The sequence below is a fragment of the Falco naumanni genome, chromosome 7 (genome assembly GCF_017639655.2).
Source record: "Falco naumanni isolate bFalNau1 chromosome 7, bFalNau1.pat, whole genome shotgun sequence".
Lineage (NCBI taxonomy): Eukaryota > Metazoa > Chordata > Aves > Falconiformes > Falconidae > Falco > Falco naumanni.
This window is the reverse complement of record NC_054060.1, coordinates 753,761-772,367: the sequence shown is the minus strand read 5'-3', so window position 1 is coordinate 772,367 and position 18,607 is coordinate 753,761. Positions and strand designations below refer to the sequence as shown.

Here is an 18,607-nt window from a genome sequence, read left to right as displayed (position 1 = left end):
TCTTCAGTTCCAAAACTGCAGCACAGTGGGGAGGCACACCTGGCACTGGAGGAAGAGGATGAGCAAGGGACATGTAGGAAGGTCTGAACCCCAAATTGCCGTGACTCCAACCCCTTCTGCTGCTGCAAAAAGGGTGAGGGGCTGCTTTTTCCAGGGATCAAACCTCCTTTGATTTTTCGATGGGCAAGGAAACACTCTCCAAAGCAGCATCACCACAACCACCTGCTGGGTGTCAAGCGTTTGTTCCCCCTGGGAAAAGTCCACTGCCACAAGCACCGGGGCTGGAGCCACAGCGCTGACCGCTGCCTTGCTCCCAGTTGAGGCTGAAGCTGGGAGCCAGCCACGCTGCCACCACCCCATTGCCCCTGGGGGGGTCCCATTCCCCTCACGGGGGGGGCGGGCGGCGCCAAGCCTGTGTGTGGATCGATGCCCGCGCTGAAGCGGCCCGGGGGGGGGGTCCGCCTGCCGCCGGGCGTCGTCAGGAGAGAGCGAGCACCGCCCCTGCGCGGGAAGCAGCGCGCGGCCCCCGCCCCGCGCGGGGCATGCCGGGATAGGGGAGGAGTAATGCGGGGGTGTGCCACGCGGCGGGCGGGCGCCGTGCGCATGCGCCGCGGCCCCTCCCCTCAGCTGCCCCCCTCACACCCCGGCGGGGCGGCGGCCCAGAAAAGCCGGCGGGGCAGGCAGGGCCACCCGCTGCTGTCGCTTCCCTCCGCTCCGGGACCCGCCTGCCCGCAGCGCCGCCCATGGCCTTCCCGCCGGTGAGGGGGCAGCAGGCGGGACACGTGCCGGCCGGCCCGGCGCCTCACGGAGCCGAAGGCGGAGGGAGGGGAGGGGAGAGGCGGCGCGCGCGGCCCCTTTGAGGCCGCCCTGTCACGTGGTTTCACACGTTGGCAGCGGTCGGGGGAGGGGGAGCGGTGCTGAGGTGATTTCCCGCCCTTCCGCCGTGCCCGGCCGTCCAGCGGGGATGGCGCCTTCTCGCGGGATCCTCCTTCCCTTAACGGAGCGGTGGAGCCCGGCCGGGGGCGGCTCAGCCTCCGCTCGCCCCCTTCCCCCCCCCCCCCGGCCCCGTGGCCGGGCTCCGCTGCTGAGTGAGGCCCCGAGGGGGCGAGGGTCTCTAAGCGAGTTTCGCCTGGGGGAGCTCATCACCTGGCTCGTGCGGTCTCCAGCGCTGGAGCCGGTACTGGAGGAAGCCCAGTGGTTGCAGCCCAAAGTGGTGCCTGTGTTTGTCCGCGTCCCAGGTTATCGGGGGGGGGGTGGTGGTGAAGCTGAGCTGGAGGTGCTGAGATCTGCTTTGTGATAGTGGGGCATGTTTTTGCTTAAGTGGGAGCTTGTGGTCTTGCAAGTGGTAGTTCTGAGTGTTTCTAAACTGTCTCTTTGGCATACAAAGTGAATGGAGCTGCTTTTTTAGTCCTAAACCAGGCGACTGCAAGCTCCATGTTGTAAGGCTGGCTTTCCTTGGTGACCCAAGAGACTTGGTCCCTAACTGTGCTGTATGGGCGAAGACAAGAGAGAAGACTCTTAAAACCAAGTTTTTTTGTTTTGTTTTTTTTTTTTAGCCTCCAGCTAAAACCAATTAACGGTCGTTGTGGCTGCTTTTGTGGTAGTCTTAACTGCGTGTGCCGGCAGCTGGAGCGTTGGTAAGGGGCTCTAGCTAGAGCTGTGCAAAGGGTGGGAGCTGTGTTTGCTGATCGGGATCCCTTTGCTTTGCTGTAGTTTATCTTAACTGGAATAGTTTCCCTAAACCAACTAAAACCTTATTCTGTGTTGGTAATGTGCTGAAGTAGGTAGCTGTGATACTGCTTGTTTCCAAAGCTACTTGAGTGATAGCTTAAAAATGTTTTGTTCCCCCAAAATGGCAAAAAGTAGGTGCATTGACAGGGAAACTTAATTAAAAACAGGCAGTTTGGCAAAATTGGTGGTGTTCTGAAGGCAGTGCTTCCCTTGTAAGATAATACCATTAAAATCCCTTCCAGTCTTGATTCCAGACAGGTGTGTTCAAGACCCTATCCACGCAGTAAACTGTGGGAGAGCTGGGTAAGCTTGGCCTTGCTAATGGTGAGAAAGCTGATACAGCCTAGCCTAACCCTATTTGTGGTGGCTGGGGCGTGCAAGCTTGTTGCTTTGTTAGTGCTGTTGCTTGGTAGGAACAGTTAAAGTAATACTGCCCTTCATATTGCTGTAGCTGACTTCAGCTTGGGAAGCAAAACATACCTATAAAAAAAGGGCTTTTAGAGCTACCTTTCATCAGAGTATAGAACCATCTTGGTTTGATTATGTTGACACTGACACCACTTTAACAGCACCTTAAACTTTGAATTTTGTCTCAGGATTCAAGGCCCTCTTGGCTGTAGCTACAGTGCTGAGAACCCCTTTGGACATCAGTGTGGTGCTGCCCCAGTGGGATTTCTACAAAAGACTTAAAAAGCAAGGGTTGAATTTTATCTGAGGTAGACGAGCCTCATCCCCTCCAGAGTTTCCCCAGGAGCTAATGCACATCTCTTCCATACTGACGGCTGAGCTGTTTAATGACTTCCCTAAGGATCAGGATATCCTAATCCTGTGACAGTGCTGTTGTGATGCTGGGGGTTCTGCCTAGCCCTGGGATTTCATTATCTGTAGGTTTGCTACAGGTGTGTCTGCCTCAGGGCTGTGGAGAGGTGCCTTTATTTCCCCTTACCTTGGACATCTTTTGGTGGTGTTTGCTGCTGCACAAGTGTATGGCGTTCCACTGACTGAGCTACTGCAGGCTGTGTTTGTGTCTCTGGAGTGGGAGCTCCTGCAGGTAAACAGCAGGCTGCAGCTGTGGGGTTTGCTTAGGGCTGATGGCATGGGAACTCCAGAGACCTGACCAGTCACTGTGCGTTGGCTGCAGGCTTCTCAATGCAGAGCCAGTACACAAGAGCTATCTACCATGGTGGTAAGGTTCATTGCTTGTCTTTCTGTTACTCTGGGGGAGTGGAAGCTCCTTTTATTTCAAGTCAAGCCTGGCACTCCCAGTGTCTTTTGTTTTGAGTGCTGGAGGTGCCTGGAGCCTCACAGTGCCCTCCTTGAGGGAGTGTCCTGGGAATGCATCCTCATGCTCGGACATGGGATCTTGGCTAAGAGTTTGGCTGAGCCAGGGTAAGATAGACTGTATTCCTGTCTGAGATTCACCTTGCTGTGTCTGCGTGCAATGCTTCTTGGGTCTGTTCACATGTACCACAATTATTTAACCTGAAGCTGCTAAATTGTTTGCTCTGTGTGCCTACTGCAGGGAACTGAATTGCCTTCCTCATGTGTTTCTGATCTAGGAACATCCCTAGAGACTTAGCTCTTAAACGGACACTGGGTGTCTTACCAGGCATCAGGAAGCAGTGTTTGACTCCTGATTACTTTAACTGACCTTTCCGCTGGATCACACTTCTGTATTGATTTGTTTATCCAGTGGCTGCACTGATAAAATGGTGTCCTCTCCTTTGGATTGGGATTGTGTGCTGTAGCAGGCAAGACTGATGGAGAATGGCTGTTGTTGGGTCCCTGGTTACACCCCAGTGTTTGACACAATGTGCCAGGTCATTGCTGGGGACTGTGGAAGGAGAAGGACCCACCAGTTTCTCCTGGACTGGTGCCTCAGTGGAAGCAGAGGGGATCACCAGCTCTGAGCATGGGCTGTAGCTATAGTTGCTGCTCTGTGGAGGACTTCTAGAGAAGCCTGCAAAGGCAGTGTGTGTTTAACTATTGCAAAATCCTTCAAGATGGAGAATTGAAAGCTAATCCTTGCTGGGCTCAAGAGTGCTCCTTTGCTTGTCTTGGCTTGGGGATGCAAGAGTGGAGCTGGTTGTGGAGAATGCAGCTTCAGGCGTGACATTTCCCTTTGCTTTGGTATAAACTCTGTTGAGACTAAAGGATATGAGTGTATTCTCAGCTACGCATTTGCGGACTTTCCACTGGACTGTCCAGGCTGCTGAATCGTTTGGGCCCTGCATGCTTTGAAGACCTGCAGAGCTCTTCTCAAAGGAATATCTTTCTTGGGGGTCCAAGGAGGAGGGCGAGCTTTACCAGGGAAGGTACAGAGATATGACCCACTCCCTGAAAGGGATTGGATGCCAGCTCCTGTGTCCAGGATGCTTGCAATATTTTTGGGCTATCCTTAACAGTCTTAAGGTTAAATGCTCGGTAAACAGAAGACATTTTTGTGAAAACGCTTTCTCGTTGTACTCTTACTGTTTTCTATTCTTGTTTGTAGCAGAACTGGTGCTGCCAGTTGTGGGAAGCATCAAATGCTAAATGAACAGGAATGGGTCAGGCATTTGGTTTGCTGCTTGGGTTTATTTTTGTCTTGCTAGCACAAACTTCTAGGGAAAAGCTTTGCCTCCTCCTGCTGTAAGTGGTTCTTTAGCAGTAACGGGCGTAGAATATGGAGTTTCACACTTGTGCCAAAGCAGCCTGATATGGCACTTATTAAAGATGACGGGCAATATTTTCTTAAATTGAGCTTCTGTACTCCTCAGCTGCTTTTTATAAAGATGACTTAAAGCTTTCACTGCCTGTTTCCTCTTGCCTGAAGCTTGTTTTCAGCCCTACCTGTTTTTACGCTTGGCTTGTAAATGCTCCTGGTTTGTCCCAGGACCTTATCTGTGGGTCAGCTGAGCCTTTCAATAGATGTTAATAGCCTTAAACGGGCTGAAATCCTGAATCAATTGTTCAGGTTCTGCCTGAAGGCTTTGTGTGAGTTGACAGTTCAGTAGCTTTCTCCTGCTGCTTCCAGGACAGTGGATTATTTTTTTTTAGCGACATGGTGGGGGGGAAGCTCTTTGTGGAGAAAACTGTCAGATCAGATGTTATGGCAATAAAACTGCTCCACATGACAGGGTTAGTGGGGGAGAAATGCAAGTCCTATACTTGCCGAGCTAAAGTCCCCATGTCCATGTGAAATTCAGTTTAGACCTGCCTTCTGCCACATCTTTCATATGGGAAAGATCAGTAAGGGATGATTTGAAAGTATAACCAGTTTGGTGCTTCAGGCTTGCTAGTGGGTGAAGCGTTAGGAGAAACGTGGGAGAGGTCAGGCCCAAAACTCTTGCAGGATTGCATCCAAAAGGTAGATGTATTAAATGCCTGCATGACAAGTACAAAGGGCTCATTTTAGAGCTGTAGACTTGTGTGTCTTGGAGTAGCAGGAGCTTGTGTGCCAAACTTGTTGCTATTCAGTTCTTTGAATTTGTCTCTAACTCTATTTGTTTAATGGTGAGGGTTCTGCTCTGGAGGCCAAGACTGGCAAGCTTGTGCCTTCCTGCTCTTCTCTTTAATGTGGGTCTTAATTCATAGTGATACCATTTGCTCAGCATGTTCAGGAGCAGAGTTCTGCTGCAGTGGCTTTTGGATGGCAAGAAGACCTGCCTTTGGTCCAAAAATGCTGGTTAGAGATTAAGTTGAGCAGCTTCTAGATTGGCAGAGGCTTGAATGTTGTGCAGCTGTGTTGAAACAAGCCTGGATGTGAAAGTGGCTTGCAAGCAGAGTTGGGGGAAGCAACTGTTTTGCTGGTTCTCTGGACCAGCACCAGGAAGCAGGAGGGGTTTGATTTGTTTCATACAGAGGAAGCTTTACAGAAGCCCTGGTTATTTAGGGTGGTCTCAAAACCTTGACTCTAGTAGATCAGTGCTTGTGGAGGGTTGTACTAAAGCAGAGCTGGCTTGGAGTAACCTGCCTTTGTGGTTAGGAGCTGCTACCTAAAGGGAAGAATGGGATTTGCTTCTCTGCCTTTCCAAGGGACACCTCAGGATGCAGGGCTATGTTTGATTAGCTGGGAAGCCATGCTTTTTCTGCAAGCCTGTTTTCTGAAGCAATTGTGTGGCTGCTGACTTAAGCCATTCCAAGATGATGTTCAGAGCTCCCAAACATGGGTGGTAAAGTGAGCCTTGCTCTCTGCTGTTGTGCACAGGAGTTTCTTGTGGTGGCTGCCTTGACCATGAGCATCCTCCTTGTTCCTCAGTGTCAGGAGGCTGATTCTGGGGGGAAGGTGCATGCCTCTGTTAATCAGATCTCTACTTCAGTGTTGTGATGTGGAGAAAAGCAGCAGGGGAGCTCGTGTTGGCAACCAAACTAGATTGGGTGATGTGGCTATTAGTCTAAAGTTCATACTAGCTGTGGTGCACCAGTACCTCTCTGTGACTGGGGCAGTTCTGGTCTGATGTGCTGTGCTGACAAATTGCTGACCCGTTCGCTTAACTGTTTCTTTAACGCCAAGAATTGTACTTGAGTGTTGCTAAGACCTGGAGCTAAAGCTAATCTGAGTATTGGAGGCAATCCAGACTTTCAACAATGTGTTGAAAGCAGAGTGGTGAGTACTAGTCTGTTTAACATGAATACTTCTTTTTTACCAGAAAGAAGATACTGGGAGGAGTGTAAAAGACTGCAGGGATAGCCTGGATGCCCCTGCACTTTCCACTTGCAGCAATGCAGATATATTCCGCCGAATAAATGCAATGTTGGACAACTCTTTGGATTTCAGTGGAGTCTGTACCACGCCTGTCACAAAGAGCAAACGTGATGTCCTGCCAGGTAACATGTTTGGCTGGGTTAATGGTGAGCTTTTGTGGGTCTGGGGCTGATGGAAGGCAGGAGTTGCTTGGTGGGACCTGACGAACATGTGGTGGTATAGTCCTCAGTGGTGTGGTAGTGGTTGTGTGCTTGTGATCGTAGAGGTGCTTGGAGTCAGGGTTTGTGTTCTTCTGGTACTGGAGGCTTTGTTTCTGTGCCTGAAATGGATAATCCAGATATTCCCTGGCAGTGTGGAGGTTCTGGGGAAGGCTTGCTTAAGCTCCTTGTGATGCTGTGGGTCACTGTGTGGGCAAGATATGAGCTCTTGCTGCCTGACCTGCCAGCTTCTGGTGTAGAGAGTTCCAGCAGGCTCCTCTAGCCAGCCTCTGCTGGATGCAGGATCAATCTGTTGATGGTTAGTATGTCTGACCTGCCGCATGCGTTAAAAATGTAAAAGAATTTTGAATAACTGGGTTTGCTACAGGTCAGTTAATTGTGTATGTAAGAGCACAGCAAAGCAGTACATGTAGGTGAAGACTTTCTTGCAAAGCAAGCTTGGTATTATGAAATCAGTGCTGCTAGTTCTTGCTTCCCACAGGCTGAGGGGAGTGGGCATAGTCTGCTGTCTTGCACTTGATGTGCCTCAAAACAGAAGGCTCTGTGCCAAAGTAAGGAGTGTTGGGTCCAGTCTTATTTTTATGCCAGTGAAGGACATGCTTTTGTCCCTTTACAGTAGGCAATATCTGCCAGTAAATATACCTGCCTGATGTTCCTCTTGCCAGTGTACTCCTATGCAGTGGTATTTGCGCCAAGGATTTGGACACTTGAATTGCTGTTGCTCCTCCAGCCTCTGAATTATAGGGTCAATAAACACTTTGGCCATTATTGGAAACTGACCCTCTGGACTTGTCCCAAAACAAAGTGGGAAGGGAAAAACCTCACCAGATGGTGACCTTGCAGCCTGCTGTAGGTGAAGCTTTCTCTGCAGTCCCTTGGAAACAGGGTTGTCTTCTGCTAGTGGTTAATCTTGAGTTTTAATCAATGGATGTCTGGGCATCCTGTGGGGCTGTTTGATGCTTATACCGTGCAACTTTGTTCTGGACTAGCAAAATGACTGCTACTAGATGACTTCCAGTGCAGCTTAATCTCCCGGGTATTTGAAGGGTTTAGCACTGTGAACGAGGGGCTGATCTGGCCACGTGATCCTGTGCTGGCATTGCAGAATTGCCAGAGGAAGTGAATCGTTTGCTTCGAGGTATGGATCTATAGCTGTAGCATCGCTTGAAATGTGCGTAGTAAAACGGTATTGGAGGATATGCTGGCTACTCCTGAGCAGTTGCGTAGTGAATATTAACTAATTCAGGTCAGTGGTGTGGTTAGTGGTGCATTTTTAGAGATTTGCTGTTGTACTGAGCTGTTCAGACTTTTTTTGTCCCTTGCCACAGTAGTAGTGAGTATTGTATGTGATCTTGATGCACTGGAAGCATAAGGGAGGAATAAACCTAAGTATTTTCCTTTATCTCCTTACATTGAGCTCATGAAAGAGGTTTTTTCTGGCTGCCTTGTTGAAATCTTAGCTATAGCCCTTCATGTTCTGTGTATGATTTGAAATGAGTGTTCCCTAATTAAGTTTCAGCTTACTTGCCGAAGTTAACATTATTGATAAAGGAGCCATCCCTGTCCACTAGAGCAGATTCATCCTGGGAAGATGTGGGTTAGTTCTGGGTTGAGAGCTGGCACATCCATTTTAATTTGCAGTACTGTCTTCCAGACTTCTAAAGCTCTTCTTTGAGGGACTGTGGTATTCACCTGGCAATGAAAAGAACCTGCTTACTGACCTGCTGCATGTAAATCTCTGCTTGGTCTGTCAGTTACTGTGATGTTTCTAATGAACATTTGGAGCAGAGGGTCTTGCTGGGTGTGGAACTACTGAGAAGTGGTGACTTGATTGGAAACTAGGTGAATTTCCCTTAAGTGTTGTTAAACAGAGTTTGTGTTTCAGGCTGTCATTGAGTAACTTCTATGGAAGACCTCTTGAAGGACAAGTACAATGGGACTTGCATGTAAAAAAAGGAGGCAAACATTATTTCTGCTGCAGGGCAACCAAAGTTTGTGTTTTTTGGGATATCCTGAGCAGCTGCTCTTCTTCCTGATGTAGAAGTTGAGGCCAGCCTCACACATGAGTGCTGGCTGCTTGCATAGCCACTTGTACAGCATGGGGACCCTGCTCAGCTTTAGTTAACCTGAGAAGAGGCTTTTAGCTTGTATCAGCTCTCTTGTGCAATGGTACAAATGCTTGTGATGGCATGAGGAAGAGGCTTGCTTGCTTCCCAAAGGATGCTAAGCAATGCTGAGCCAGGGCTAGGAAGTGGCTGCCTTGGGTGCCCTCACCATTTAGGCTAATGGAAACGTGTGATCTTTCAGAAGGTGCTCTGGGCTATACAAGAGACTGATAGAGTACAACCTGAGCTACCCTGGCCAGGCCAGCAGTTATCAGCCATAAATATGTGAATGAGTCAGCATCTGCCAGTGCATCAGCAGTTTGGAGTTACTAGTCTACTTGGAGTCCCAGCCTTGTTTTGTTAGCATCAGTTAGGACCTCTCAGCAGGTAATGAGGGCCTGAATGCAGCAGTCCTGCAAGCTTTCTTCTGTCTCTGGGTCAGAAAAGTGCATGAGCTGCTTCTACTTAATGTATTGCTAATGAGCATTTTCTCCATGAAGAAGCTGGCACTGTCAGCAAGGTTGTGAATCCTAGGACAGCTGTGATCTGCAAATGGGGAGGTGCTTCGGTGCTTGGACCCTGGCCTTGGTTGTGGCAGGCTTCTGCAGAAATTCCTGCCTGGTGGCTGTAAGGCTGAGCGTCTGAATATAATGCAGCTGACTGCCCCCTGTACTGGGCAGATGGTTTATCCCAAAGCAGGCTGTTGAAGCAGTTCACCATGCTTTTGAGTGAACAAGATGAGACTTTGCAGGACCAGTGTCTTGCCTTCAGTCAGCCTGGCTTCTGGGTAGGTGACCAATGGAGCAAAGACCCTTGATCTCACGTGGTCTTGTCACTGCTCCGAGGTAAATCACTTCTGAACAATTTTGTGAGTCTGTGGTGCTTTAACTCAGTGCAGGAACAATTTGTGTATTGCAGTTAGGCTATATTTTCATGAAACTTGATGGCTTGGGCAATCTCAATGAGCCTGGAGACCCATCCTTAATGTAGTAGCTATAACAGGTGAGAGGTCTGTCTTTTTACAACTTAAACTCTTCTGGTGGGAGAGCTTGTGGAAATAATTGTACTTCAATCAATTCATGGTCCTTCCAGCTTTTTCATTGTCTTCCTCAGGTCAAACTAAATTTATCCTGGATTGGACTTGTGTTTAAGAAGCCCCTTTCAGCATTAAGAGGATTACATGTGGTAGGGAAGGGATGGCAGAAGTTCATGACCTTTCACTAATGCTATTGGGGAAACACGTGTGAAGACACCTTACTTGGTATGATGAGGTGCACAGCAAGATGATGCTGATGAGATCAGTACAGCAGCAGTCTGAGCAATGTGAGAGAACGAGCTTATTCAGCAGTCCTGGATCAACACAGTTGGAGAGCTATCCAGAGCTGTGTGGCAGAAGGGACTGCCACTGCAGATTTAGCTTGCCATACCTAATGTTAAATATCTGTAAAGATCAGTTTGCAGTTAATGATAATCCTTGGTGAAGTTAGTTGCCTTGTCAAAACGATCTGAGTTGTCAGGCCCAGCCTGACCACTGCTGCAGTGGTTCATGGGTGCTTGCTCCAGGAGTTCCCCAAGCACTAGGCTTAGGTTGCTAGCCCAAACCAAAGGGTACAGTGCAGCAGTGTGGTGAAAGCTGTAATTGTAGAACCTGTCTTGTAGCTTCTGGGACAGGATCGCATGGTGCTTCAAAACACCTGCCTTTGAAGCAGGTTCAGCCTTTTCTGAAAAAAGGCATAACTGCCTCAGCAAGGTTGTGTGTAGTGCAGACATGAACCATTAGTGGTTTTTAGTGTCATGTTGGAGGTGGGAGAGAATGTGGCCTTTATAGAGGCAGGAGACAACATCTACCACCAGCTCAGCTCCTGCCAGTGATGGAGTGCAGCCTGTCCTTGAGAAACTGCTTCACAGAGAACATTGTTCTCTTCTCCCAGGTTTAAAGCTGATCCACATGTTCATCATGGGTCTGAATGAGACTGAGCAAAGTCAATTACTTGAGGGAGCAGGTAGTTTTTGTCAGGCTTTAAAGCTGGGCCTTGCTGTGTGGAAGTTGCTGGTACCAGATTTAAAAAAAAACCCCAACCCTAGACTGGCTTTTGAAATCATCATCCTGTTCTGTAGGCACGATTTCTAAGTAGAACAGTGAGTAAAGCTCCTGCTTTGGTTCTTGCATGCCCATTTACTCACCTGGCCAAGCTGACTGGCTTCAACTGAAGGCAATGCTGGCTTAAAACAAATGGTTTGCAAGGATTGTAGGTACCCTAAATGTCCCAGCAGCACTGATCTTTCCTTTCATTAAGCTCTGCTCACTTAACTGAGATAAAGCAGCCATTATTTTACTCTAAGTTGACAGTCCATTGTGTGAAGAAATGGGAGATGCTTAAGCGACTTCCTGTGGATGGGAGTGGCTTAAGGTGCCAAGTTCACTGTGAAGGCTGTTAGTTGTGGCCCATCAGGTCCTAATGATTCTCAGTGGCTGCTCTATTTAAGGAAAATTGAAGGACAAATGCAAAACCAGACTAGCTGATGTCTAAATTGGCTTACTGTTTGCTCTCAGCTGCAGTCAATGACCTATCACTTGTTTAGCCACCCAAAAAGTCCCCTCTAGTATAATGTAAATTCCTGTGCCCTGCAGCCATGAGGAAATAAGCCAGACAGTGCTAGATGCAGCTGACCTGATGTGTGTGGCCTTGGATGAGGGGACAAAATGTTATAAAACAGACTCAAAATGTAGCACTGCTTGCCTGGAGTGCATGGGGTTAATGGGGTTCCTGAGGCAGAGCAGAGCTCTGCTCTGTTAGCAGGAGTTCACCTGGAGCTGGCAGCTGGGAACAATTCTGCTTGCCCCAAATAAATGCTGTATGCTGGGTATGCACTTGCAGAGTGGTGAAATTGAATACCTGTGCCCCAGAAGAGGTGCACGGCTACTGCCTTTGGTTTTGGCCTTTTTATTTTAAGTGTCACATTAATAGGTGTTTTCCTACATTGGTACAATGCTTTTCTGTACTGGAAAGTAGCTCTAGTAAATGTTTGTTTTTTCATCAGATCTGCAAATGGAGGCAGATCGTGGTGTTCTGCAGACAGCAGGGACTTGGCCTTGAGCTGTTGCACTCTGCGGTGGTCACAAATTGGATGGTGTAGCTGAAGATCCATCAAGTTTCCTGACAAAATGTGCTCTGTCATTCAAGTTTTGGTGCTATAATCCCATGGCAGCCTCTCTTTCAGAAGAGGTAGACAGAGCAGCAAGGCTAGTCACAGTGCCCTCTTCCTTAGTTTAAGTAGTTGCTTGCCAGCTGTTCCAGTGTCTGTGGTAATGGGAATAGGGCAGACTTCTTCATCTGGCTGTGAAACGGGTTGTGCAGCAGCAAGTGTTTCTACTTGAGGAATTTTTCAGATTACAGGGAAGATGCTTAGTTGTGTATCAAAACTTCTTGTAACTAGCAGGTTTATGCTTAACAAGCTTTGCTAAGACCCTGATGATCCCCACTGTACTTTTGGGATAAAATTGGCTCATCCTCTAAAAGCTTTCAGTTGAGATGTGCTGCTTTAGTGTGCAAAATGTACTTGAGAAGCTTAATTTTCAGGGATGCGCTTCCCAGCCTTTACAACTGGAGGTGTAAAGGGGTGTGAAAGGCAAAACTGTTTCTGCTGTGAGCTACCTTCCTGTTTGTGGTCTGAAGGCTGCAGGAATGCTGGCCTTGCCTCTTCTCTGTTTCATTTGGAAGTTCAGCCTTGGTCAGAGCTCTAGTTCACAACATAGCTGCACACAGAGGTGAGTCTGGTTTTGTCATTGAACAGAGTTTACAGCTGTTGTACTTATTTTTCCCCTGCTCTGTACACTCGGGGGCCTCTTTCTTGGAGGGGTTTCCTCTGTATTTGGGCTCTGCTAGAAATTAGCATGTGGGAGCAAAGGGAGACCTCTTCATGGCTGTGGAGGTGGTGGGAGTGGGATCTAGCTTACTTTGTTCATGTTTGCTTGACCATTCTGTTTCCTTCTTTCTCTGTATTTTTCCAGTTAAGATAAAACCCATTTGCTGGATTTTTAGCTGGCTTTGCAAATGGCCTAGGTCTGGAGGGCTCAAATAGCTGAATGTCTCTGAGCTTGATTGAAGCATCAACTTTCAAGACTGATGGCACAGAGATGCTGGTGCCATGGGATGGGGACTGGATCACACTCGTTCTCCCCATGCTACCTTAACCCACCTGCCACAAACTGCCTGTGGATCACAGCTCCTGGTGCCAGTCCCTGCTCGTCCCCTCTGTGCAGGCTGAGGCTGTAATTTTCTAAATATTTTCCTGTTTCAAATGCCTGGTTGATGCAGCCACACTGCATACCAGATCAGGGGAATGAGCCAGGCTTAAAACTAACTCCCTGTGGCTTGGTTTTAACCAGATCAGCTCCCCAGCCCAGCTTCCTGTGTGGAAACTAATCTGCCTAAACTGGTGTAAGTGGGGATGGAGTGCTGGGGTGGGGACAAGTGGCTGGGGCTGTAGCTTGTGTAAGCTGTCTGGGCTGGTAGGGTTTAACTGCAGGTTAAGAACTGAACTGTGTGGAGACGCTTGTCTTTAAGAAGCCTTTGAAATGTCTTAAATGCAGTGCTAACACTTGAAGGCAGAAAAACGCAGCTTTTTTGCCCAAGCAGTATGGAAAGTTGTCCAGTCTGTGCTGTGTCCTGGCTCCAGGGATCTCCTGAATAGACAGGAGGATGTCATCCAGGAGAGCTGCCTGCTCAGAGACTGGCACAGGAATGTTTCACTGTGGGCTTTCTTCTCATGATGCTGTTGAAATCAAACCTAACCGGCTCAGGGGGTGGGAGCTCAGTCTCTCTTAAACACTCGGGCACAAGCCCAGCACAGTGTGGCTCCCTCTGCCAGGATGGTTGGCTTCCAGTGGCAACTCCAGGGAAAAATCCAGGTTGGAAAGACTCATGCTGGTTCTTGGGGCTTGGAAAAGTCTGTGACGAAGTATTTGGGCTGGACTGTCAGGTTGCAAAGTGAAATTGTTTAATATTTGGTAGACATTTACTTATTCATAACTTGAGGTTATGACTCTCTAGACTGAATTTTTGTAGGAAATGAATTCTTCCTGCCCTAGTAGCCTATTATTTTTGTCTGCCTTCAACAGCTGATTGCTTTGTAACAAATTTCCAGACTTGGAATTTTAAAAAAACTATTCCAGAAATCTGTTTAAATTCTAGTTAAGCTGCTGTTTTTCCTTGATGACCATTATCTGTCTTTCAGTGTGGCTGGGAGTGTTAAAGGGGGAAGCAGGCTTGTGCTGGCTGTTTGCTTCAGGTGGGAAAAGGCCTAATTAAAAAATGCTGGTTATCTAAGCAAATACGACTCTGTGCTTCAGTAGCTGTAACTGAATTGCAGGAGCTTGTCTTTAATACAGATTGAAGTCATCAGAGGGAAACATAGATCTCTTGAACTTGAATCTGATTGGGATCAATTAAGCAAAACAGCTTATTTCCTGAAAAATGCACATAACCAGGCAAAATGTGGCTGGATGCTGTGAAGTGAGTGCTTCCTGTAACTGATAAATCTGTTCCCTATTTTCCTTGTTTCTTCAGTGGTGGGTTTCATCCAAGATCTTGGATCCAGGTGGGATACAAGTTCTGCTGTCTGTCAATGTTCTGTTTGTGTCCATGCTCCCTAGAAGATGAAACTTGGAGGGAATTAATCTTGAAGATGGCATAACGCCTAGCAAGATCCTGGTCCCCAAAGGGAAGGTAGCCTCCTACTGCCAGGGGTCTGGGCTAGAGTGTGGCACTTCTGCATTTTCATAAACACAGAAATGTTACATATGCATATGGGCAAGTCATGGTTGCTGTGGGAACTGAGTAGTCTGAGCAATATGCCTGTATCCTCTCCTCCCTACAGCTGCATTATAAGTGTTTTTAGGGCCTGTCCAAAACAAGCAATCTGAAAACTATGCCGGAAGAATTAATGCAGTGAAATACTGTGCTGAAGATGCAGCATGATGCTTTTGGAGGAATATTTGATGTTACAGGTGCTTGATAGTAATGTGACTGAATTGGTACTATGGCTTTTACTAGTACTACTAGGGGAGTAGGAAAAAAAACCACCCAACCCTGGTGGATGCTATTCTGATGAAGTGCCGTGGAGGAGGCTGCAGCTGGGAGGGGTGAAGGCAGCATGCTGCCAGCAGGTATAGCTCTAGCTGCTCTCATCTTGACTGCAGTGCTTCAGCCCCCTTGCTGTCATCTGGGAATGTTGGTGCTTCCCAGATCACCGTGGGGCAAAGGTGTGGTGTCTTGCTTCTGGTGGCTGCAGCAGCCTGTTTCTCATGTAGGGTGCCACCAGCCATTGCCTGGACTTCGCTAGGTCACGGGCAACCAAGTGGCACAGGATGTGGATGTGGAAGAGGAGGCCAGGAACACTGTCAGGCTGTCTGGGGTGGCCGGGGCTGCACATGAGGGATAACGTGACAGGCTGGAGTCACTGCAGTGCCTGGCTGAAGAGCCGGGAGTGGTGTGTGTGAGGTGTACATCTGATGGCACAGTGGGAGGGTGTGGGGGCAGGGGGAGGAGGAGGAGACAGCTGCTGCTGCTTGGTATCTGGCTTATAAATGCCCTCTGACTCAGATTTTGGGTAACACAGCTGAGCATCTTGTGGTTTCAACAGCCCCCAGATCCCCACATTAAACTGGAATTCTTAGACTATGAACCTGCTGTGTTTCCTTAGGCTGTTGGCACAGGCTTAAACAGAGGTGAGAATCTGGTGTCTCCAGTACTGTAGGCTTGTGAACACCCTGCAGGGGAGGGGAGGGCTGGGAAGGGAAGCGGGGGGACCAGGCAGGCGGAAGGTAAACAGGCCATGAAAAATTCCTGATGTGAAATGGGTCCTGTGCTCCAGCCAGTCCTCCTCTTCCTGCACCAGCATGGTGTGCCTGCTTAGGCTGGACCTGGGATAATGGGCTTCTCTCTGGGTAGTGGGGGGGTTTGAAGGTTATCCTTGTTACTCAGTGGTAAACAATGCAGAGTCAGTGAGGCACGGTGGCCAAGTTGAACCAAATAGATTATGCTAGCAGAATTGTGAAGCTTTGCATTGGGCTCTGAATTGGAGCCAGCAGCTGGAGTCTGTCCAGGACTAAAGTGTTTTTTGGGTTTTGTGGGTGGAGGGAGGCGGGGACAGGAGAGCTGGGTAGCACTAAAACTGTCTGCTCTGTCGCTGCTGCTGCTATCATCGTTGCTGGGGGGATTGCTGCCTCAAGCCTGTCGTCTGCCGTGCCGTATTGTGGAGCCCTGCTTTTGTGCTGCCTGCCTCCCTTGATTTACTGGAGCTGCACCTCTCTCCTCCTGCCTGCTGTCTTTTGGGGGAAATCTTATCCTTTCTTCTTACCTTTATTTTGTAAGAGCTGATGCAGTTCTCTTGCATGGCTGAGTGACGTCACTGTCAGCACAGTAAGCATCAGCAGCCTGGTCACATGCTGACCCAGTCAGTAATGCAGACGGGATAGGAAGGTGGAGGGGCTGAGGGGGGTGGGGGACTGGTTTCTGGACATATGGTAGCCCTTCCTTTTGGGGTGCAACTGCTAGTTGCAGAAGCTGTGGCTTCAGAGCAGCACGAGACCTGGCTCGGGGCTTAACGCTTCGGAAAACTCCTTCTTTAAAAAGAAAAAAGCAGCCCTGAACTCTCAAGCTTCTGTTTGTTCTCAATCTGAGCAGACTTCCAGGACTGTGAAGAAGCAGTGGCAAGCAGGATGCTTTTCCCCACGTCCACGCAAGAGTCTTCCCATGGCCTCCCAGACACCAACGATCTGTGCCTTGGCCTGCAGTCCCTCAACCTGACAGGGTGGGACAGACCCTGGAGCACCCAGGACTCTGATGCTGCAGCACAAACCAGCACACAGTCCGGTGAGTCTGCTGACACACACAGCAACAGTTGTTGGATTCCTTTTATTTTTTTTGGCCAATTTAAAGCTAATGTGGAGTGATTTGCTTGTGTAACAGGGTGCTGGCAGTTAACTGATGGGAGCTTCTCAACCCGTAATGCTTGTGTAATGTGGTAGTTGAGTTGGGGAGGCTGTGGCTGACTGTGCCACAGCCCCCTCTGCTCTGCTTCTAGTTCACTGCAGACAAGAAGTGCCCAGGCTTATCTTTTGCTTGGTGCTGTAATGCTGGTGGAGAAACAACCTCACCGAGAGAGCAGAAATCCTCTCCCTGCATTTGGAGGGAGTGGGTGGGGGATGTGGTGTCAGGAGGCTGAACATGCTGGGTAGGAGTGAGGCTGAACTTTGCTCCAGCAGCCTGAGAAAATCCCTGGTGGCAGGTAGCTCTGCAGGTGGGGGCAGGGCGTGTGCTTGCAGAGGGACCCCTCTGCCCAACTGTAAAAGTCCAGGCAGCATCACTCATTCCTGTGCTACGGCAGCGGCAGCGTTGCCTGCTGAACTCTGCCTGTGGGGTGTGGTAGGTGCAGCTGGCACCTGACTAACAACTTCAACTGGCAGCTCACAGGCTGGGTGGAAGACTTGGAGGGATCCTTCTCCACTCCCACGTTTGACTAGAAATAGTGGTCTGTGACTAGCAGTGGGCTGGAGGAGATGCAGTGGAATGGCTTCTTGTTTTAACTCTTTTGGTCCAGCACAAACCTATGTGATTGCAGGGTGTGGGCTTGCAGCCACACGCTGCTGGCTGATTTGCCCTTCCCCCTCAATCCTCTCTGGTTTGGTTCTAAAGCTGTGATTGTATGGGGAGTTTTTGGGGTGCTGGGTGCTTTGCCTGGAGTGATGCAGGGTTCAGTTAACTCTTCGAGAGGCACCAGCCTTCTCTGTAAAATCACTGGAGGAGAAAGGAGTGCTGCATGTGCAAACTTAATGCATCTCTGGCCTGATGACAGAGCAGGGGGGTGTAAAACACAGGAAAGAGTTAATTTCCTAGGCTTTGAGGGCTGTAAAAAACAGTTTCACAAATGGTAGTGTGTTCGTTCAAGTATCAGTCCGTGGAAAGATCTAGTGCTTTGGCAGAGTTTGTACAAGTTCAGCCTGGTTGCTACAGAAACTCATCCCTTTATAGCAGCATGCTGCTGCTTTGTTGAAAGGGTAGTGCATCTCTGCACAGACTTGGGTGACACAGGAGGCCCCAGGCGTAAAGTTGTTGCTGACAGGAATGTAGATAGCTTCTGGGGTGGGCTGGGCAGTGTGATTTGCCCATATAGGTGTTTGTGGGGGCAAGGGGGTGCTGTCAACCACCTCTAATGTCCAGGGGATGCTGCCCTCTGGATAGGAAGAGCTTCTGGGACACAGCCCTGAATGTTGCTGCATGAATTGTAAAACAAAATAAATTTAAAAAAATCACTTGTGGGGTAGTAGAGATTGAAATGGCAGCTTCCTTAGCACAGCTCGCTTGAGTTTCTGTATCTGATTTCCACAAGAGTTGGTGTGCAGGCCCTAGCACAGGCACTTGGGGTATGCTTGCAGTCAGGCTGCAGTAGCTTTACCAAGCCTTGCTGTGCTCCAGCACGTGGTCCTGTGGGCTTCCCCTAATGAACCAGGGAATACCACACACTCAGTATCTGTCATCCTTTTGTTGCTAGGTGAAACCTTGAAGGAGGAGGGAGAAATGGAAGTTACTAGTGTGCAGTGGGCTGAACAGGTGCCTTGTGCTGTGCACTGAGCCCCTTATGGTTGTTGGCAGACTATGGGGCACTGAACCTGTTACAGGATCCTTAATGTAAAGAGTACAGTTAAAGCAGGCAACATCCATACGGAATACTCCTGCTGCTAACAACCATGACACCCGCAGCTTGGTGCACAGTGGTGCTGCAGAACAAGGGCTGTCACACAGAGGCGGCTGCTCTGTGCGGATGTCCCAGCCCCACCTGATCCACTGTAGCAGTCTCCAGCG

At 49.0% G+C, this 18,607-nt stretch overlaps 1 protein-coding gene across 4 annotated transcripts in view; it reads left to right on the top strand.

Annotated features, from left to right (window-relative positions):
- The first annotated feature begins 666 nt into the window (after positions 1–666).
- Positions 667–18,607, top strand: part of CPEB1 (cytoplasmic polyadenylation element binding protein 1) — a 42,423-nt gene continuing 24,482 nt past the window's right edge. For 2 of the 4 annotated variants that reach the window (XM_040602231.1, XM_040602230.1), the window contains exons 1-3: positions 667–758; positions 6,363–6,540; positions 16,430–16,618. In XM_040602231.1, the coding sequence (XP_040458165.1) occupies positions 744–758; positions 6,363–6,540; positions 16,430–16,618 (382 nt within the window). In that variant the 5' untranslated portion in view covers positions 667–743. The other 2 variants (XM_040602232.1, XM_040602233.1) reach the window with 2 other exon arrangements.